This window comes from Periophthalmus magnuspinnatus, chromosome 17 (assembly GCF_009829125.3).
Source record: "Periophthalmus magnuspinnatus isolate fPerMag1 chromosome 17, fPerMag1.2.pri, whole genome shotgun sequence".
In the NCBI taxonomy this organism is placed as follows: domain Eukaryota; kingdom Metazoa; phylum Chordata; class Actinopteri; order Gobiiformes; family Gobiidae; genus Periophthalmus; species Periophthalmus magnuspinnatus.
The window spans coordinates 9,773,142-9,794,537 of record NC_047142.1 but is presented as its reverse complement, the minus strand read 5'-3'; the positions used below and the strand labels follow the sequence as shown (position 1 = coordinate 9,794,537).

Sequence of the window (21,396 nt, the reverse complement as noted above, 5' to 3'; positions counted from 1 at the left end):
ACAATTAAGGTTGTCAAAAGTATCAAAAATCAGATGCTAATCAATACTACTGAAGCTAGAGGCTGACATGGGGAGGTATCAACACTAAAATAGGCCAGAAATGAACCTTTCCCGAATAGTTTTAAAATGATCTTGAGCTGCATCAGAACAAGTATAAGACACATAGACTAGTGTACACACATGGACCACTATGGAACCTACTGGACGACTGAGGGATTACACAGATATAAGGCCACATGGGAATAGAAACACAGAGCTATGAAATGCGTATGAATAGGTAAAAAGGTGATCTCAGTAAAATGATTCCACAGGTTAGGGGTATGGAAGCACTCACCCTCTGGTCCGGTGTCGGCTGGGCTCTCGCAGCCGTCCTTCCATGGCTGTGTGTTGTCTGCGCTGCCACTGGGCTCCAGGCTAAACATGTGGTTGGCCCATGCTTTGGCATTGGGGTTGAGGTCTGAAACCTTGGCGGATTCCTGCACACAGACACAAGTACCAGATTAATAGTTAGGAAAGAATGAGGGGGAGGACAAAGGCACACTTATACATTCAGTTACACACAACATATGTCCTTGAGCGCACAAAGGAGGATACTGTTGCAGTGTCTGACATACATTTCAATAGGACCCATGCCAGACACATCATGTTCCTGTGGGGAATCTTTGATAAAGAAAAGTGATACTTGCAGGAATACAAGTTATACTAAGACGTTTTCAGAAGTCGGCCTAATAAAGAAGTCCATAAAGAGCTGGAAGGTGACATTTTGGTACTTTTGCATTTTATATGGCACTATATTAAATTTCTGTGCAATATTTGAAACAACCAAGACATTTTCAGGCCAGTTTCAGCACATTCTAGTTAATAACATTAGGACCAACACAAGTCAATTAATCACAACTAATCAAATATGTTACACTAATTTACTACACAAATATCAATCAAACATACAAACATAATCCATCATGAGATCCTCAACAGGCATCACTTTGGCTTAAGCTGAGTCAAATGTAAACACCTCATTCACTTATGCAATCTAACAACTAATCCATTCATCCAAAGAATCATTTCTAAATTGGTTAGCAAAATATTTCCTAGTTGTAGCCCTATTTTTTTTATTTTTTTAAAGTATTTTTTATATTTCCCTCTGAGCCTCACAGGAGCCTTAATTGGGTTGCCAGTTTCAATGCCTAAACCCAGTCAATTTAAATATAAAAAGGGCTTGTACGTGTCCTCAATATACAGTTTTAAGCGCTGGCAACAAGGATCGTCAAAAGTATCAAATATCAGATACTAATCGATGCTAAAATGAATATTGAAACCAGGGTTGTGCAAAAATATCAAAATGTCGTATTGTTTCATTTAATGATAGTATCGATATCGTGGGCTGCTGTATTGATACATCGCCAAGAGTTTTTTTTTTTTTTGTATAGTTTATCAAATCATTCTGTCACAGTGCTACATTTGTGTGGCTTGTTTAGAGGAAAGAAACTCGTTTATACAGAACATTTCACATTTGATTCACTGTTTTGATGATTAAACCACAGTTAACATGAAATAAACCTATTTTAATAAAGACTTTTAGTATCACAGTGATTTAGTAAATGTGTTGTGACCCTACAGAGCCGTTAAACTGCACGTCCCTGTTACATGTAAATGTGGAGCTCGTATAAACTGTGAATGAGACAGCCTGTGTGTTTTTCTAGTTGGTAAAATGCACAGAACAAAATGCAGTTATGTTCATTCATCTTCAATAAATGGAAGCCATATAAAAAAAAAATAAATAAAAAAAAAATTTTTTTTGTGAAAATGGGGTTGATCATTAAGTGTCCCGAAAGCCTTTATTTTCCACTGAATTGTATCGAATCAATTTGAAATATATCATATCGGCAGTGCGCTGTATCGAAATACATATCGGACTGTGGTCTATGTATCGAGGTATGTATCGTATTGGCAGTTTCTAAATGATACCCAGCCCTAATTGAAACTAGATACTCATTTGAGCGAGCATCGAAACTGCAGGAAAAATAAAAAATAAAACAATCATACTAACAGCAGAAAATCTTGTTCTGATAAAGCTCAAAATGACATGAAAACTGCTCAGGAAAACTCAGAAGATAAGAGAAGACCTCATGTTACGATAAAGAAAGTACTATTATTTTGTATATGAAAATTACATTCCATTATTAAAAAAATGAGCACTTGGTATCCAGTATTGAATCAATTCCTTAGAAATCAATTTTGAAGTTTTAGTGCTGTGACAACGCTGTGAACCCAGGATCTGTTGTGATTGTAATAGATTTTTCCAACAGTAAAAACGCAGCCTACATACAGTTCATTAACACAAACATACTCACTGGTTGGATATAATAGCGAAGCACACGCGCCTCACATGTAAACAGATTGTAACCCAATGCTGTCGTCATAGCAACTGCTTCAGTCACATCCTCGTTCACAGCTGACCAAAATCTCCTCGACACTGCAGGTACAACGGTCCAATCCATAACGAAGACCCATAAACCGGCTGCGTCTACTATAACTGTCCACAGGGCGACGTGTCCATCAAGATCTGCTCCATCAAATGTGAGCTCCGAGCCCGATTCTCTCATGAATGAACAGCTCTCCTCAGACGTGGCACAAGCCGATAGGACGCAGCCTCCTCTCTGCTCGTCAAAGCTTCAGTTTGAGTCATTGGCCCATTACAGATCAGGAAATAAAGCCTCGTCTACTCTATATGCATCATATATACTAGGGCTGCACACGTTTTAGTGCTGGGTGATACGAGGAAAAAAATATAATTCTTTTTTTATTTATTTTCAAAACTAAAATGAAAAATGGCTTTAAGCTTTGATTTCATGAACATAAATAAGACTTTAAAGCTACCATTTGTAATTAGACTGGCCGACCCACCCCTGTTGTATCCTCACATATCACCACTAGATGCTGTCTGTCACACTGTCAGACAGCAGTAACGCAGAGAGCAGCGGTGAGAGGGGGGCACGTTTGACATCTGCCGTCTACTGGTACAAGAAAATCTAAATAAATGTACAGGTTGTAGCATTAAATCAGTGCCGTTTGACACATAAACTAAATGTATTAAACCACATGTTTTTACAGAGGACTGGCTGTAGACCTCTCAACCAAAAAGACCCAAGCTGATCATTGACGATTAGACAAGACTGAATATTGATCGATTTTATTAACTGCACAAACCAACCTACAGCACATCAACAAACTGTCAAGAGTCTTTACAAATTATTTTACAAGCCTGATCTGCACAAAAATGTTTCATTTTGTAAAATAATTTGTTCAATGCTCTGGTCAGTTATTTGATAAAGCATTGCAAATACAGTGTATAGATTATTAGGGATGGGTGATATATCGGTACCAAATATCGATATCAACAATACTGATGATATTTTTTGCTGCTCCTCAATTCACGTGCATCAGATTAGTCTTTTTGAACAGACTAATGAGTAAAAATGAGCAAAGAAGGTTATACAGCTGTATTATTACACAAACACATAACAGTCATTTTATATCCCAGATAAATGTATTTTGTTTTTATTTTTGCTTTTACATACTTTGAAGAAAAGCTCAGAAATTAACGTTTCACTTAAGATACATCTGTGGACCTTGCTATGGATTTTAAACACTAAATATCTGTCTGCAAATATTGCCACAGCAGCAGGACAAATATTGCGCATGGATTCAAAGGATTTGTATTGGCCCATCCTCCTAAACTAATAGTATTCAAGTGTTGACACCAATAAACTGCACATCAAACAAACATATGCCCAATTAAACTAAATGACCCGACTCCACAATACACTGCATTTTTTCCAGTTGCTAAATCTCTCTAAATATGAGAGAATTCGTCTTGATCCTGTGTTGTAAGAGCTGTGCTGTGTATAAGTTTAACCCTGACAGCTTTAATACCCATCCATATCGTAACACGAGCCGTCTCCTGGGCCGCGGCCGTAAAGCATGTGTCTGGTCACATTGACGGCCACTGCCAATAACCCGGACCCGTTCTGTCATAAAACGCCCACCGCTGTCCGCCCCGTTACCATGGCAACCGGGGTTCTGACATCACCGCGCGGAGGAGCCCCTTCTGGACCAGGCCTGACCTTTGAAGAAATGTTTAAACTGTTGCTCTCGCTCGACCGAGGATGGAAAGGTTAGAGAGAGACAGGAAGTGATTCATTGAGAGAGGAAGGAAGGAAGGAGGGATACATAGAGGGATAAAAGGAAGGGTAGAAGGGTTGAAGAAAGGATAGAGGGATTGAAGCAAGGAAAGAAGGAAGGGTAGAAGGTATAGGGGGATAAAAGGAAGCATAGAAGGATTGAAGGAAGTATAGAAGGAAGATGAAAAAAAGAAGGAAGTATGTAAGGAAGGAAGGAATGGTAGGAAGGATTGAAGTAAGGGTGGAAGAATAGAAGGAAGAATAGATGAAAGAAAGGCTAGAAGGATGCCCGGAATGAAGGAAGTATAGAATGATGGAAGGAAGGATGGATGGATGGACAGGGGGAAGGCTGGATGGATGGAAGGAAGGGTAGAAGGATAGAAGGAAGAATAGATGAAAGGAAGGGTAGAAGGATGGCAGGAATGAAGGAAGTATAGAATGATGGAAGGAAGGCTGGATGGACCTTAGGAAGGGCAGAAGGATAGTAGGAAGGATAGATGAAAGGAAGGGTAGAAGGATGGCAGGAATGAAGGAAGTATAGAATGATGGAAGGATGGATGGATGGACAGGGGGATGGATGGAAGGAAGGCTGGATGGACTTAGTAAGGGTAGAAGGATAGAAGGAAGGGTGGAAGGATAGAAGGAAGGGCGGAAGGATAGATGAAAGGAAGGGTAGAAGGATGGCAGGAATGACAGACGTATAGAAGGATGAATGGATTGATAGATGGATGGATGGACGGAAGGAAGGGTAGAAGAAGTATAGAAGAAAGGAAAGAAAATGGAAACAGTCGAGCAGAACTATTTGGGAAAAAATATCTAACCGATTTTTTCCAGACAAACATTGCGATTGCAATTAGATTTACAATTTATGTTTTAATAATCGAATTCTGCTCAACGTTCACATTTTAAACACAACCTGGACAACTGACAAAAAGACTGAAATATAACCAATAAAAGAATCATATTTCAGAACATGTTTGTACAAATTTAAACTACGGGGTTAGCAGTTTTTTATCCAGAATAAGAGATTTTGTTGTTTGTGGAGAAAATTACAGTACTTCACAATCAAAATGTGAATGGACGCAATTGGCAAAGGCTGCAATTTTTGATGAACCTTGCAGCTCTAACACAGAATGATTTTTTTGGTCTACAGCCAAAAACAAGGAAACATTTTTTAGCTCTTACATTATGGACAATTAAGTGATTCTGAACTACTAATGAAACCTCAATTTTAGTACGTTTCATATTAATCATTTGGAATAATTGGCATGGGAGAACCAGGAAAAAGTATTTACTTTGCTAGGGACACTTTCCTCTACTCACTCTGTGACCTGATCAGTCTGTGTCTGCTCTGAGTCAAGGTGAATTGACCCAATCAGAATAAAGTGAATCCTTAGAAGTGGCTGACGGCTTTAGTTACCTCTGTAAGGCAGTACAAAGATACAGCGATGAGGACTGCACAATACGTTGAAACAGTCTCGATATCGGGATACAAACAAATACAATACAAATACAAATAATTGCCAAAATCAATCTCTGCTAAGTTTATACAGTTTCATTTACTAGTGAAACTGTCAAAATATAAAGCATGCATTTTTGCTTTATTATAACTGAAATTATCGTGTCAGAGAGTATATTGAAATATCGCAATAATATCGATATCGCAGTTCTTAACAGTCATCCAATATCGTGCAGGCCTAAAATGGTGACGTCGACTTTTAGGCTGATGGCCCTCCTCCTCCTTCCCTCCACATTATAATGTATTTTTTTCTTTCTACAAAAACAGAAATGAATCCGATATTTGCCCTTTCAAACCAGTGTTGATCAGATAAATTGTTAGTCTTGTGTCTTACATCCTGGGTTTGTGTCGTGTGAAAAGACAAAAAGATCTAAATGATTTTATTCACCCACAGATACTATAAATGGGTCATGGGGTTTCTGTTCAGTGCATACACATATGTGACCGGCATATGGCAATTTATTTTGAGAACAGATAATGAATCAGAAATGAAGATGGATTCTCAAACGTTGATAATGTTACTATGGCATAGAACAATCATTGACCTTGGTATTAATACTGTGTTTGAAGTTTTAGCATTGTGACAACAGAAGAAGCTATAACCTATAAGTTAACAATTTCAAATATGTCTAACTGGGTGATATCATTTAAAATAAAATGTTTTCTTCATATTGTTTGTCATCTTTGTCAATGTTTAACTCCAGATTCAGTACTGTTCTGTTTAGATGTGCAGCCATATAACTGCACTCTTCACTTTTAATGTTATTTTTATGATGTTTTGATTTGTTGTATTGTGGTTTTATTGTGATTTTATTCTTCCTTTTTCTGTAAAGCACAAAATTTACTGTTGTGAACTTTAAGTCATGTTATAATGCTGTTACCTCCTCAAAAACATATCTGGAGTTGTGTTTTGTTTCATTCACACACGCTTAAGTAATCCAGGGTTATTAGTCTGTTACATCTCCAAACCTCAAAATGCTCTGTTCCACCAAAACACAGTGGAGCACTTCCTGTATTACCACATGACATCACAAAGTGGAACAGAGTGTTTTCAGTTTGAGAGAAGAACTCATCTTAAATATGCAGGGTTTGTGTGTTAAACATGTGTGCATGAAACAAAACTGAACCCCACGTATGTTTGTGATGAGGAAACATTATAACATAGATCAGAAAATAGTGTAACACGGAGCTTTAATCATTAATGAAACAAAAGTTGCGTTCCTTCCTCCAGCGTCTGACCTCCACATGCTTTTACTGACAGATGATGAGTGAATCTCGAGTAAAATTAATAGATGTATTTTAACTATTCCCATACATTTCCATATAGAGTAAATCTTGGCCCAAGCCATTTGTTCTGCTGAGAGCCGTGTAGCCTGGAGCTTTACCCACTAGACTGCTCCGGCTCGCTGTGTTTCCTCATCGATACCAATCAGCCTTTCCAATCTCAAACGTGTGGACTTCACATTGGAAAATTAACACCAGGCTCTAATCTTGGACGGTTAAACGACCTCTACTTCCCCTTTGCCTTCAGGGCTTGTTGAAACAGGCTGCAGGAGCTAGTGTTTTCACGATACTACAATCTCAAACTCTTATGTCAATACTGATAAATACCAATTTTGATATCACGAAAATAAAAAACACTCTTTTTTTAGACAATAGAATGTGATTTCCAACATTAAATGGTAGTACTTTCTTTTGTGTTCCCATGTGTCCTTATATCTGTGTAATCCCTCAGTCATCCAGGTAAGTTCCATAGTGGTATTTGGGCAGAAAGGTTAATTTCCGTCCTTTAGTATTGATTAGTATCTGATTTTCGATTAGCTCCTGATTAGGGTGGTCAAGCATAACTGAGAAAATATACAGTTTACATTTGGTCTAGATTTCCAATTGGGAGGTCAGTCGTAGCTAGAGTGGTACCCAGTGATCATAGCAGTTCCTGGCATGTGTGTTGGGGTGAACCGTGGCGTCCCGTTGGCTGCGTTTGGAGTCACATGTGCTGCCATCAGTCAAAGTTCAGAAAGACCACTAACTCAAGTTTGTATGAGTCGGGGACACAGGATCAAGGATCAGAGGAGAAACAGTAACATACAGTGACAAAGAGAGAGAGAGAGATACTTTATTGGTCCCAAGGGAAATTCAAGTTTGTCTGCAGAAACATACTGTGCTTCTCAGTCGCCTTTGTGGCTCAGTCAAAGGTCTCAGTGCAGTTTAACAGGAGGCCAGTCCTTCAGGTAGGGTCAGTAGATCCTGTGTCAGGGCAGTTCGGGAGAAAGTTCTCCGGACAAAAGTGGTTTTAAATTCAAATGATGAGGACCCCATTTTAGAGGATAATGATGCTACTTGGACCAACCTTATTTTAAAGGTGGAGTATTTTCACTTCTATGGGGTATGCCAACGAGTCTCCCCTCCCTTTGCTCTCTGCGTTAAGTCACCTCCTCTTTCAGAACATTATCTCAAAACAATCAGCGTGCATCCCGCTAATGAAACTACTGCACATTACATCAGGGTTAGGGTTTTGCTGTTGCTGTGCAGTTTTGTATGATGTTTTTTGTAAATTTATGGAGGATTGTTGTGAAGGAGCATGGGTGACGTAGGCTTGTGGGCGGAGCCTTGGACAAACTTACGGCTAACCATAAGGAGGGTTAGAATAGGGCCCAGGAGAAATTGCCAAAATACTGAAAAATGCATGGAGGACATTTAAAACCTCTTGTGTTTCTTATGAGTTAAAACATTAAAACATGGGGCACTCAGATTTGGACGGGAACTCTGAACTTGAAAAGTCGTGGCTCGACTACAACCCTGCATCAGTTAAAATGTATTCTTATTTATCTATTTGTCAAGAGACAGTGTATATATTAATGAACATTTAGATGTAAATATGTAAAGATTATAGCCAATGTGGCCAATTTCTGTCTTCAGTTACCAACAGAGAAGGAATTCATCATTGGCAAGATACATTTTTACAAAGTTTTGTAATGTGCTATAAGTTCCCCAAAAAATAATGCAAACATTTGCCAAGTTCTGTGGACCTTGTACATGTTTCTGTCATTTTGTGGTAGAATTTTTACAAACTTAGATACTGTTGTATAAAGTTGCTCAGCATTGTTTTTGTATTCTACAATAGTTCTACAATATCATAATGCCACACCATGAGGTTACTATGGTGATTGTTACCACTTAACTATGATGTTATGAGTGAGTATCGTCTTATGTTGTGTATATGTGGGCTGTGGCATAACCTGTAAAACCGTTTACTAATCGGTCATTCTAATGTGAGATAATATTTAGAGTAAGAGGAGCAGAGTCTGCTCTCGTCACTTTGGGAGATATTTATAGCGAGGCTGTGCCAGGACACTGCGCCTGCCCCTTCAGACCTGTCGTCATCTGTCAAACGCCACACACAACGTCATCTGAGGTCATCACACACTGCACTTTGTGTCCGATACACTGATAAAATGTGGCTATAAAATCTGGTTTATCGAGTTTGGACCAGGAAAAGATTCAACAGAAAGAAATAAACATAACACAACTTCAAGCAAGAGTATTTGAAACTTTGGGAAAATTAAAAAAATGTTAACAGGTTCTGTAGTACAATGCTAAACCTGCTGCTCTTCCTGGAATGTTCCACAATATCACATTAAATGCCATACTGGTTTTACGCAATTATTGCCCTTATTCCACCCACTTTTGCTTCCGGTTCAGGAATCGCATTCATTTCAAGTATGTATTTGGGAGAAGATTTGCAGCTAAAATCTGATGTAAAGTGGCGTTGATTTGTGTCAAATGTTCAATGTTCATTTGACCAACAAGTCACTGATTCTCTGGAGGCTTTGGAGCTTGGAACTTATTTACTGCCAGGATCAGCAGCCCCACGCAAAAAAATACAACCCGAATGAAGACGGCAGCGCTCACGGCAACTTCCAGAATGAGATCAATATGTGTTTTATTGATTTTATTAATCAAAGTAATAGGTGTTTTATTGACCAAAGACGTCTTGAAAAGACAGGGGAGGGGCCACCTTAAAGGGATAGTGTGTAACTTTCTGGAGGTGGAAAAACTTCAATTCCATCAAAAAAGAAAGTTAACACCATACTTCGGAACATTCTCCATGGAGATAGATTTTGTGCCATACTGTGGAATATTATAGCCAAAGGAACATTTCCATGGAAACAGGCAGAAGGCCCTCCTCTAGGCCAAATAAGAGCCAGGTTTGTGGAGATGCAAGCCTGCTCACAATAAGGACACATGATGTTTTGTTTTTTTCTGTGAAATAAACACATGCATAATGAAAAACAAAAAATAAAATGATTTTATTTTATTTTAGTCAATTTTTAGCTAAAAAGTTCCTTACTATGTCTTTAATGTAATTGCAATGTGCAAGTTAAAACACACTAAAATTGTGTTTTTATGAAATTGTGTCACTTCTTACAGTAGCATCCAGGATTTGTGAGAACCCTGAGCCATGGGCCCGTGACAGGGGCTGGTTGAATATTTGCGACAAAGAATGAGCCTAAACTCAATAGTGCCGTGACTCTGAGATGAAAAGAGGGAAATAAAAACAGGTCAGGGCTCTTCAGTTACAAGCAGCCTCAGCCTCTTGTTTCTCCTGGTTAAACACAATCAGTGTGGGAAATCAAGCGCCGTCAAAAGGAGCGCAGCTGTGGAGATGCTCGCTTGGGCCACCGTTGCCATAGGACTTAAGTGTAAACGCACTCACAAATGAAGCTGTTGATGAACGTGTGCTGGATTTCAGTTGGTAGAAAGACTTTTCAAAATTAAAAGAGGGGGTATTATGCAAAATGTATTTTTTTGCACTTTCTACCATGTTATAACATTGTTCCCTCATCAAAAACATGCCTGAAGAGGTTTTAGAGGTCAGCTGAGCATGTTTCAGTAATTTAGCGATCTCTCCTGGGTCCTACTCGAACCATCCTTACGTTTAGCTGTGAGATTCTGTTCAATGCTCCTCCCACAAGCCTACGTCCTCTATGCCCCTACATGATGATTCTCCATAAATCATGATACAAGATTATACAACAACTTGACAAACCTGATACAATATGCAGCACTTTAATTTGCGGGATGCACGCTGATTGTTTTTCGATGGCGCTCTGAAGGGGGAGTGACATGGCACAGAGAGCAAAGGGAATGAGATTCAGAGCGTCAAAAACAATACATTGTTTTGGGCAATAACATGGTGACCTAAATTTGTTATGTGTTAGCAGTTACAACTCCATAGAGGTAAATTATTCTTGAAGTAAAAAATGATTATAAATTATATATGTGTAAATTTTGAGTCAGCCAAGACAAAATGTTTTTCAATTTGCTCCAATTTTGCATTTTGTTTGTTTGTGTAAATGAGGTATTTAAATGGAATGTTTGACTACAGTAGGGTGCAGTGAGCTGGGTGACATCTGATGCTCATTTGGGGGAGGAACATGGGGTGTGCAACATTTACAAAAACATCGTAATTCTTAGGGGGAGGGGGGATCCTGATGACTGTATTCCAAAAATATTATGGCAATCCGTCAGAACTGTGCTAAAACCTGCCTGTAAAATGTCATGGCTGAGGGTGAACTATCGCATGAAACAGGAATGGACCGTAAAACTAAAAACACGAGTGCTGAAATATCACTTTAAAGTCTGTGGGATGTTTTTGGTCAGCTCTTTTGTGTTTTAGACGACTTTGGGAATGTATTGTTCTAATTTAGCATCTGCAAAACAATCATTATACATTATTCATCATCCCATCTTTAGGAAGAGCAAGTTAAAGCATCAATCTGGAGCTTTTCTTTGTTAAAAAGGAAAAAAGCAAAGGCTGAACTATATTAGAGACAACATGAGGTTAAAAATAAATTACTTGTTTGAACTTTGGTTATCAAAAGTATCAGAAATCAGATATTAATTGATACTTGAAATTAGTAATGAAACTACATACTGATTTAGCTGATACTGGAAAAAATAAAATAAAAATCATATAACTGGATCAAATTTGACCTTTCCTGAATAGTTTTACATTGAATTTTATCAGAAAAAGTGTGAGTCCACATAGTATAATAAACAAATACTATTATTTCACTAATATTTGTTTAAAAACTACCTTTTAAAACGACTGTTTTGAGTATCAAGTATTGACTCTATTCTTTATTATAGGAATCAAGTTTGAAATTTTAGCATCATGACAACACTAGTTTGAACTGCAAACTTTGATCTTAGATTTAGAGCCACGCTACAAACCAGTCACTCCCAAATACCAATGCCATGAAGTAAAAAAGTCACATGTTTTCTTAGGCTCAAATAGCAACAACAGCAGCTACTCCGTGAACTCAGGCTAAAGACACAATGTAAACTTACCAAATGAGCGTTCTCTTTTGCCTCTTGCACGTGCTGCACCTGGGGTTCAGCGACTACTTTCGTGTCCTGGTCAGAAGTCATGAGCCGTCTGCTTCTTGGCTCCTCAGGGAGAAGTCGCAGTGTCACCAGGTAAGCTACGGCGAGAAGAAGGGACAAACAAAAGACGTGTGATTTTCAACACCAAGGCAGCGTTCAAAAAAGGCCCGTCTGACACCCGAGTCACTGTCATTTCACTGTCTAATAATAGGCTAAGTTTGCGTTATCCTGACATCCATATACTTATTGTATTAGTGTACAGGAGTGGCAACAAAAGACTGAAAATATCAACTGTGAATCTAATACAGTATTTGCTTGCATTTCAAAACATATTTTTATAAAAAGGTAGATAAAGACAGGAAATGTTTGCTTCACTGTACCAGCGCATACAGACTTGGTGTCCTCTGCTGGTGTTGCGTGTGTAAATAAAAACACAACTAAAGTTTGCTATATACAGGAAATACCAATAATGCAATGCACAATATAGGGCCTTAATTAAATCACTTAGTAGCTAACCCCATCGGTGGTGGCAAAGCTTTGATAATCTGCCAACAATTGTGCGCCTGTCTGTGACCAGGGCTTCTGTGTTCAGACAAAGCAGAAAGAGTGGCCCAAAGCCCCTGACCTTTGACCACAATAGTGAGCCCAGCACATAGTGGAGACATGATTTCAATCAATCTAAGCTCATCACGGCATCTACCAAAGGCTACAATGGAGGTACATCCTGGAAAAATGTTGATATATGCATTTATCAGGCCATTTTATGATATATTTTTATGATGTCACTTCCTCATTAAGAACATAACCAGAGTTGTGTTTTGTTTCATTCACACATGTTTAAACCCTGAATATTTAAGCTGAGTTCTTCTCTCAAACAGAAAACACTCTGTTCCACCTTGTGATGTCATGTGGTTGACACAACCCTGGGATTACCAATCTCTATTGAACTGAAAGGTAAAAGTTAACCGTTAACTTGAAAACTAACACTACATGACATCACATGGTGAAATGGAGCATTTTGAGCTGGAAACGTAGACAGAGTAATATTAAAAGGTTACTCAAGCATGTGTGAAAGAAACAAAACACAACTCTAGATAAGTTTTAGATGAGGTAACAACATTATCACATGACTCAAATCTCACAAGAGTCAATTTTGTGTAACACAGGACCTTTAAGGCTGTACAAAGTTAGCAAAATATCAGCTAATGCGACATCACATTTATCTTTTATCAGAATCATTTCAAAGATGGGGCACCTGATTTCCAAGCTATGAAATAAGGAAGTAGTTATTTAAATCCGTCTAACTTGTTCCAAGCACATCGAGCTGTCTTATTTTAAGTGCCATTTAACAACACACACATATAGTTTCATCTGGGCTTGTGATCAATAAAATGTTTTAAGCTTAATACAAACAGCGTGCAGCAATTTGATGTGGCCACGTAGACTATAGTACTATGTGGTATTAGACTATAGTACTAATACAACTTTTTATACTTGAGTAGAGCTGCAACAATTAATTAAACTATGAAATAAAAACTTTACGATTTTGATCATCCTAATAATTATCTGGACTCTACACTCAAACAAATATGCAAATATACTTTAGGAAAAAAAACAGTGGCATTATTTAAGAGGGAGTATTTTACTTCTATGGTGTACTGCCAACACGTAACATATTTAGATCACTGTTACCTTTTATTGTTTTGTAAATGCCATAATTCACCAAAAAAAAGTATTAACATATTTAACAAGTTTCACTTTTGTTTTAAATCTCTGAGTCTTCCCTCCGTTAGCTCTCCATGCCAAGTTACTCCCCCTTCAGAGCGCCATCACAACAATCAGCGTGTCCCGCTAATGAAACTACAGCACATCACATCAGATTGTACACAAATTGCTGTGTACAGTTTTGTATCATGTTTTTGTATATTTATGGAGAATTGTCGAGAGGGAACAGGGATGACATAACTTGGTAGAAAGCTAAAAAGAATCAATTTTGCACAATACTCCTAATGTAACGTAATGAACAACAGTTTGGAAATAATCATTTGAATAGTCTACTAATCGACAAGTACAATAATCAGTTGCTACTTTAGCCCATTTGGTCTTCATCTGTTTTGGTTTTAGTTTAATAGACACTAACCAAAATGTCTACACGAAGAACAACACAAGTCTTGAATTTGCATAATGATTTATGGCTCTTCTGGGTCTTGAGCCACATTGAGGTTGACAACATTATAAATACGGAGCGTTTATGACAACAGCTTTCACAAAGTCATCATTAACGCCTCAACACAAAGCAGCCTGTTACATAACGCAGGGCAGAGGAGGTACGAGAGGGGCCTCCAGATGATACATGACCTGATACTATGCGCACACACATAGGGCTACGGTGCCGTCTAGTTCTATAGGGAACGTTTGGGAGAATGTAAAAATAGGACACACGCAAAGCAAGCTCTGCAAGAGGATTTAAAAAAAAAGCTTCCTTGTGTTTTGTACAATGACTATAAAAAGGCCCAACCAACAACATTCCACAAGAGTACAGTATGGCAAGGCTGCCCGCTTTTCAGACAATTAAAGGAGCTGTCTTAAAAACTGTTTGCAGCTGTCCAAAGTGATGCCTTGCTTACCTTACGCATTCCGAGCATCCTAATTATTCACCATGAGTTTATAAGCACTTTTAACAACTTTCAGAGACCACAGTGGAGTTTTGCCATCACAGTTAAGCTAACGACGACTAGTATGCTAATGTACACTTTCCAGACAGCCCGCAGTGGACATGTTTTGATCTCAAGAGCAGCTTGTACTTAAGCTGATCCAATTCTAGCCACCTTTTGTAGCAAGTTTCTCAATAGTGGAATTTCCTATTTTTGTCTCTTTTCTTACTCATAACTGTCATGCTTGTTTTGGCCTGAATGGACCATGCATTTCTCTGATTGGCCGATCTATCCGTCAATCGTGCCAACTGGAACTCTGGGAAAGAAGGCCCGGCGCTAGAATATTTGTCTTCGTAAGGTATTGGAAAACTGTAATTTTGGCCCACACTAGACTCCACCTCTTGCCAGTTTCCAGCCTCCATTTACAGCAGTGATTTACGCTCAAAGCCACCGAGAGATAGGCCCATGGTCATTTTGGTTTGGGGCAGTGTCCAATGGACTCACCATTTGAGACTGTAGTGTTCGTAGTGTTCACCATAGCCCATTTTATCACAATTCAAGAAGTAGCGTTAACATCTTAAAGGTCAAGAATTCACATTTAATTGCAATTGGTTAAATCCACCTCTGCGAGAGCATGACCGATAAGAGGAGTGGGTGGGGGAAAAGAGTTAGTGTTTGAGCACAGAGCTGCAATAAAGGTCCTATATTAAACAAAATGGCCATGTAATAATGCTGATACCTCCTCAAACACATGCCTCCAGTTGTGTTTTCTTTCATTCAGACATGTTTTGAGTCATCCAGCATTATTAGTCTGTTTACTAACCTTGCACAGCAAGATGGATTCTCACAATATTTGTGAGTTCACAAACTCATGAGAATCAATCTTGGTGTGTCCCTCTGGTGCGACAGGGACCGACAGGGGGTTGGTGCACCAATCACAGAGCAGCATTGAGGTTTGTGCAGAAGCCAAAAGCAAAGCCTCAAGTGATCCAAAACAAACATGGAGACACAACAGATGTACGTCAGGCTATTTTAGTGAATATACAAACTATTGTGTTTGTGCAAAGAAAATGTCTCTGCTTGATTGAGTTTTTGTATTGTTTTGTTCTTGTTCCACTTGGACCAATCAGATTCAAGTAACCGTCATGACGTTGCGTCTTTTCCGATCGTTATCAGCGAGAATTGTTCCAGGCTGATAAATCCGTAGAGCTCACTTCAGAGTGACATAACACATTCAAATAATCACATCAATCTGCCGTGAGCCACGTTATCTGTCTACATGTCCAAAGCTCAAAATGCTCTGTTCCACCTTGTGATGTCATGTAGTGGCAGTTTTCAAGTTAACAGCTACTTTTTGTTCAGTAAATATTGACAATTCCAGGGCTCAAACCATTCAAATGATTCTAGTGAAGTTTAAAAACACAGTGGAGCACTTTCTGTATTAGCACTTGGCATCACAAGGTGCAACAGCCCAGCCTTACACTTGGAGGCCACCTGATGATTTTTCATGAATGGTATTTTTATTTTTCTCTGTAAATGAACTTCACTATTTCCACAATTGCCGTGTCATGTTTATGTAAATTATACTGCTATGTCTGAGTCATAAAACCTCTGATTCTTGTTCATGCAATGTTATGGAGTCCAGGCCAGGCAGCAAGTTATTGATTAACAGTGCAGTAACGAAATTTTAAAAAGACACTACAACAATGGCTCCTACACTCAAAGTACCACGTTAAAAAATATTTGGCTACCACCAGATCTAAGGTTTACAAACTAACTTTTCTATGTCTAAACTAGGGCTAAATCCAGTTTTAAATAGGACTACACCAGTACTACAGTGAGTCTAACCAAGAAATTACCCAAAGGGGGACAAGAATGTAGATAAAATCATGACCTAAGTGACTGTATGCTATTTTGGTGAGCTCATCATATTGTTTATTTCTATTTAAAGCAGCTCTACGCTCAAAAGAAGCAGCCCTTCCTATTGGAGTGTTAACTTTACCATCACAGCAAAAGTCCGCTCTGGTCTTCAAGAGTTGTGAAAAGCGCTTGTAATTATGTTCGGAATGCATAAGGTAATGAGGAATAATGGTATTTCACATTTTAAAGGCTGTAAAAATCAGTTATAGTACCTTTAACAACTCGTGATCTTGGCTCTACAAAATTGTGATATGATTTTTTTTTTTGGCATGCTGCCCATCCCAAGTCGCACAGTTAAGAGAACCACTTGAGAGTTTGAGTCAATCCCTAGTAAATACTTATAATAAAAGGGGTGGGATGAGACCATTTCTACAAGACAAATACGCCGGGGTGCAGGACTAGAAGACAGTACAAGAGTTGAATAAGTTCCTGATGTACAAATTGCGCGATTCAGTTTCCAATTTTGGCCTCACAATTTTAGATTTATTTGATGTCATATTTTGTTGCCATTCTAGTTACTACTTTTTGGGACTACCTTTTTTTTTTTCAATCTATATGTAAACATATGGGAAGAAATCTCATCAAATGACTCAGGTCTGACCATGTATCTGACCAAAACTGCACTCACAAGATTACAACTACACAGGGATTTAATACAAAAAACAGCTATGAATACAGAATAAGTACTGAAACTTGGCCTGTCACGATAACACGATATATCGTTGAAGTAAATATAAACAATAAACGATGATATTGAAACTAATTTATGCCACTGACACAAAAAGGATTTACAAACAACTATTCTAAACGTACAACATGGTTAAAAAACATGAACTGCAATAAATAAAAGGCAGAACGCAACACTTAGTAGTAAGTTTGCATCAATAATTAGTCATATATTCAGCCTTCTACAGCTCAAAACTTATCGTACAACAAAAAAATAACAAAATGTTCTCTACTAGTACAAAGGAAAATACTGACCCCCAAAAATTATTGTTCCATCTGTCATGTATTGAACGATAACTCGATATAGTAATTATCGTGACGGGCCTAACTGAAACGCATATTACTTCAAAATTTTCAAGTCAGTCACTATGTACCTCAGTGTTTCTGCCCTTGTCTCATATAAAACATTAAAATTGAAATAAAATAATAAGTTGATGACTAAACTGTGACAACACAATTAGAACTGTTGGTAAAAAAAAACAACACGACATCAACAGCATCTAGGCCTATCACGATAACACATTTTGAACTGCGATATATTGCTGCAGTCAATATAGACGATAAACGATAATATTGAAACCAAACCATAAAGGAGAAATATCCTCAAAAAATTATTCTAAATGTACAAACGTATAAATAATACAAGCTGCAAAAAATAAATAGCTGATTATAGGCCTGTCTCGACAATCACTATAGCGACTAATTATTGCTTCACTTTGCTAATAATTTGTGTCAGCTCAGGCTTTTAACTGATATTGTCTGTTTAAAAATGGTTTACAGGGATTATCTTGGGTTATTGTTATTGTATCAGTGGCATAAAGTAGTTACAATATTATCGTTTATCGTGGTACATCTTTGTAGCAATATATCGTGCGTCAAAATGTGTTATGACCGGTCTGGCTGATTACAACACTTACGTCATTAGTTTGCATCTATAATGAGTCATAAAAGTTATTTATTCAACCTTCTACAGCTCAGATCTCATTGTAGTACAGAAACAAAGAAAAAGTACACATTATAAATACTGACTGCCAAAAAGTATTGTTCCATCTATCATATATTGAACGATAAGTTGATATAGCATTTATCGTGACAGGCCTAACAGTACCCTCAGTTGAGAAGCACTACCACAGCCCCGCTCCATAAACGCCGTAGGACCGGAGCCCTCGCACAGACGCAGTGCAGGTGAAATTAGCCTGTGACACATGCTCCGAGCTCCGCAGTAGCAGCAGCCGCTCACATGCCAGGCCCGGCTCCGGCTCCAGAGCACACTCCCACTCCTCCTCCCCACACCCAAACTCCCATTCACCATTCTGACCAGAGCACAAAAGCCTCCCACTAGAGCCCGGTGCCTGATCCTCCCTGCTCTGGTTTGGAGAGCTGGGTGTATTGCTAGGCCTGTCACGATAATGACTATATCGACAAATCGCTCAGTACATGAAAGATGGAACAATATGTTTTGGGGGGTTCAGTATTTATCGTGTGTACAATGTCTTTGCAATAGTGGGGAGGTTTATGTTATGTTTATGTAACAGCGCAAGATTTGAGCTGTAGAGGGTTGAATAAGTAACTTCTATGGCTAATTATTTGTTCATTCTGTCATTTTTGCGTTGTAGTTCATGTCTTTTAATGAGATTGTATATATTAAAACAGTTTACATGGATAATCTTGTTTTATTGTTTTTGTATCAGTGGCATAAAGCAGTTTCAATATCATCGTTTATCGCGATATTTCTCTGCAGCGATACACCGTGTGGCAAAATTCGTTATCGTGACAGGACTATATGTTACAAAGTATTAAAAAGTTAAAGGGCCCATTTAACACTGTTTCTCATCTGTGTTATAATGCAATTCCCTGTGGTTTCACTCACACATGTTTAATACAAAAATCTTGTGTATTTAAAGTTTTTCTCTCAAGCAGAAAACACTCTGTTCCACCTTGTGATGTCATGTGGTAATACAGGAAGTGCCTCACTGTGTTTTTAAACTCCATACACCATAACACCACTCGAATAACTTGGATAATTTCAGCCCTTGCAGATTTCTACTGAACAAAAAGGTGAAAAGTAGCTATTAACTTGTAAACTACTGCTTCATGACATTGCAAGTTGGAACAGAGCATTCTGAGCTTTAGAGATTTAGACAGACTAATAATAAAATGTTACCCACACATGTGTGAATGAAACAAAACACAACTCCAGATATGTTTTTTGAAGAGATAACAACATTATAACATGACTTAAACCTCACGAGAGTCAGTTTTGTGTAATATAGGATCTTTAAATTTGCTTTTGTGGATTATAAGTCTAAGGAATTTGATCAAAAACAGAATATCGATTGAATGATAAGTTATTAATTCAAGTGGAGCAAGGAGATGAGCACCAAGAGAAAGAAGGACATCGTCTAGTCTTTTTTTTTTTCAATTTTGTAAAGGAGTCAATAAGTTCAATTACACTTAAAAAGCAGGTTTTGAGATGTCAAACCGTTTACAAAATGTGACCACGAGACACAGCCAAAACACCAATGCCAATATGAATTAAAGGTGAATTCTTCAAGGAAACAACACAACATAGGCCTATACACAATCTATAAGGGCTCCATATGATGTAGAACAACATTTTTCACATTTTAAACCGCTGTTCAATCAGAAACTTAAGATGGAGACACATAGAAGTATTGACAACCTTATCTCTCTGGATCCTAAAGTAACTAGCTACTGTTACAAATAATGACGTCAAAACAATGTATCTGTAAATGCGACCTGTCAATGAACAATTTTTGGTCTAAGAAGTAGGAATGGGACAAAATACAAAAATTGAAGATAATAATGTCATGTTGTCCGTTTTGTATTATTGTGTTTGCGATCATTCTACCAGATGAGGAAAAAAATGTACTCAACCACACGACGCACTAATCCAATCCAAACTAGACCATTATTTGTATTTATAAACACAGTACAAGTTGTGGTATAATCCAAGACATTTTAAAACCTTCAGCAATCTCAATAAACATCGTGATATCATCGTTCATCGTAATAATCGTGACACATATTCCCACATCGCCCCCTGTCCTCCAAAAGTAGTAACTCGCGAGATCGAGTTGAACGCATCTTTAACAACAACACCACACAAAAATACAAGGTCTTTTCGCTTTAACACCACCTTATTACCCTTACAGACAAACACAGCAAAACAAACACACAAGTTAAACCACGTTAGGGGCGTAAACGCACTAAATAACCACCGTAACACTGCGCGTAAAATGCACTGGAGTTGCAGCCGTGTCCAGCCAGCGGAGAGCAGTCCTTTTGCAGCATCCAATGAAAGATGGCGACCTCCGGCGTGATTTCGCGGATTCCCCAACCCCCAACGCTGAGAATCGAGCTAAAATGTGATTAGCACTGAAGCTAACAAACACAACACTGACAACACGATGGTTAGAGAGTAGTTAAGCGCTCCCTACGACGTGCGCAAAAAGGGAATAGTGCGTATTCGCCACTCACCTGTCAACTATCACTGCGCGTCGATGCAAATAGTCTCAGTGGCAGATGCTTTTGGGGCTGGACTGAGGCCTTGTGTTGGCTAAATACGCGGGGTATTAGCTAGCAGGCTAAATCGAGCACGCCTGCTAGGAAACAACCGGCTTACCAGCGATAAAACCCACCGCAGATACTCGTCAGCTTCACGGGGAGTTCTCCACAAGCGGCCGCCGGCGGGTAGACGAGATGACGCCCCGGTGAAGTGACTCAAATCCGGGCTAGTTTGGAGTTAGCTTCGCCTGTCAACTTTGGGCTCGCTAAATCTGGCGCCTGGGATTTGACGAGGAGATAATGAAAGTGGCGGCGAAAAAGCGGGGACTGAAGGGAAGGGGGAGTCCAAAAATGAACCAGGAAAGGTTGAATAGAGAGGAGAAGAGCGTCTCGAAGCCTTTAGGTCGATCAAACAGACGGTAGGTTAGAGCTAAAGGCTGTGCGGGAGGGGATTTAGGAAATGGAGAAGTGTTTC

At 38.6% G+C, this 21,396-nt stretch overlaps 1 protein-coding gene across 1 annotated transcript in view; it reads right to left on the bottom strand.

Moving 5' to 3' along the window:
- Window positions 1-21,396, bottom strand: part of LOC117384969 (la-related protein 4B) — a 42,731-nt gene extending 21,335 nt beyond the window's left edge. Inside the window, exons 1-3 of the mRNA XM_055228306.1 lie at window positions 20,895-21,396; window positions 12,058-12,191; window positions 335-476 (exon numbers count right to left, since the gene is read on the bottom strand). Coding sequence (XP_055084281.1) covers window positions 335-476; window positions 12,058-12,138 — 223 coding nt within the window. The 5' untranslated portion in view covers window positions 12,139-12,191; window positions 20,895-21,396. The remainder of the gene's footprint in view (window positions 1-334; window positions 477-12,057; window positions 12,192-20,894) is intronic.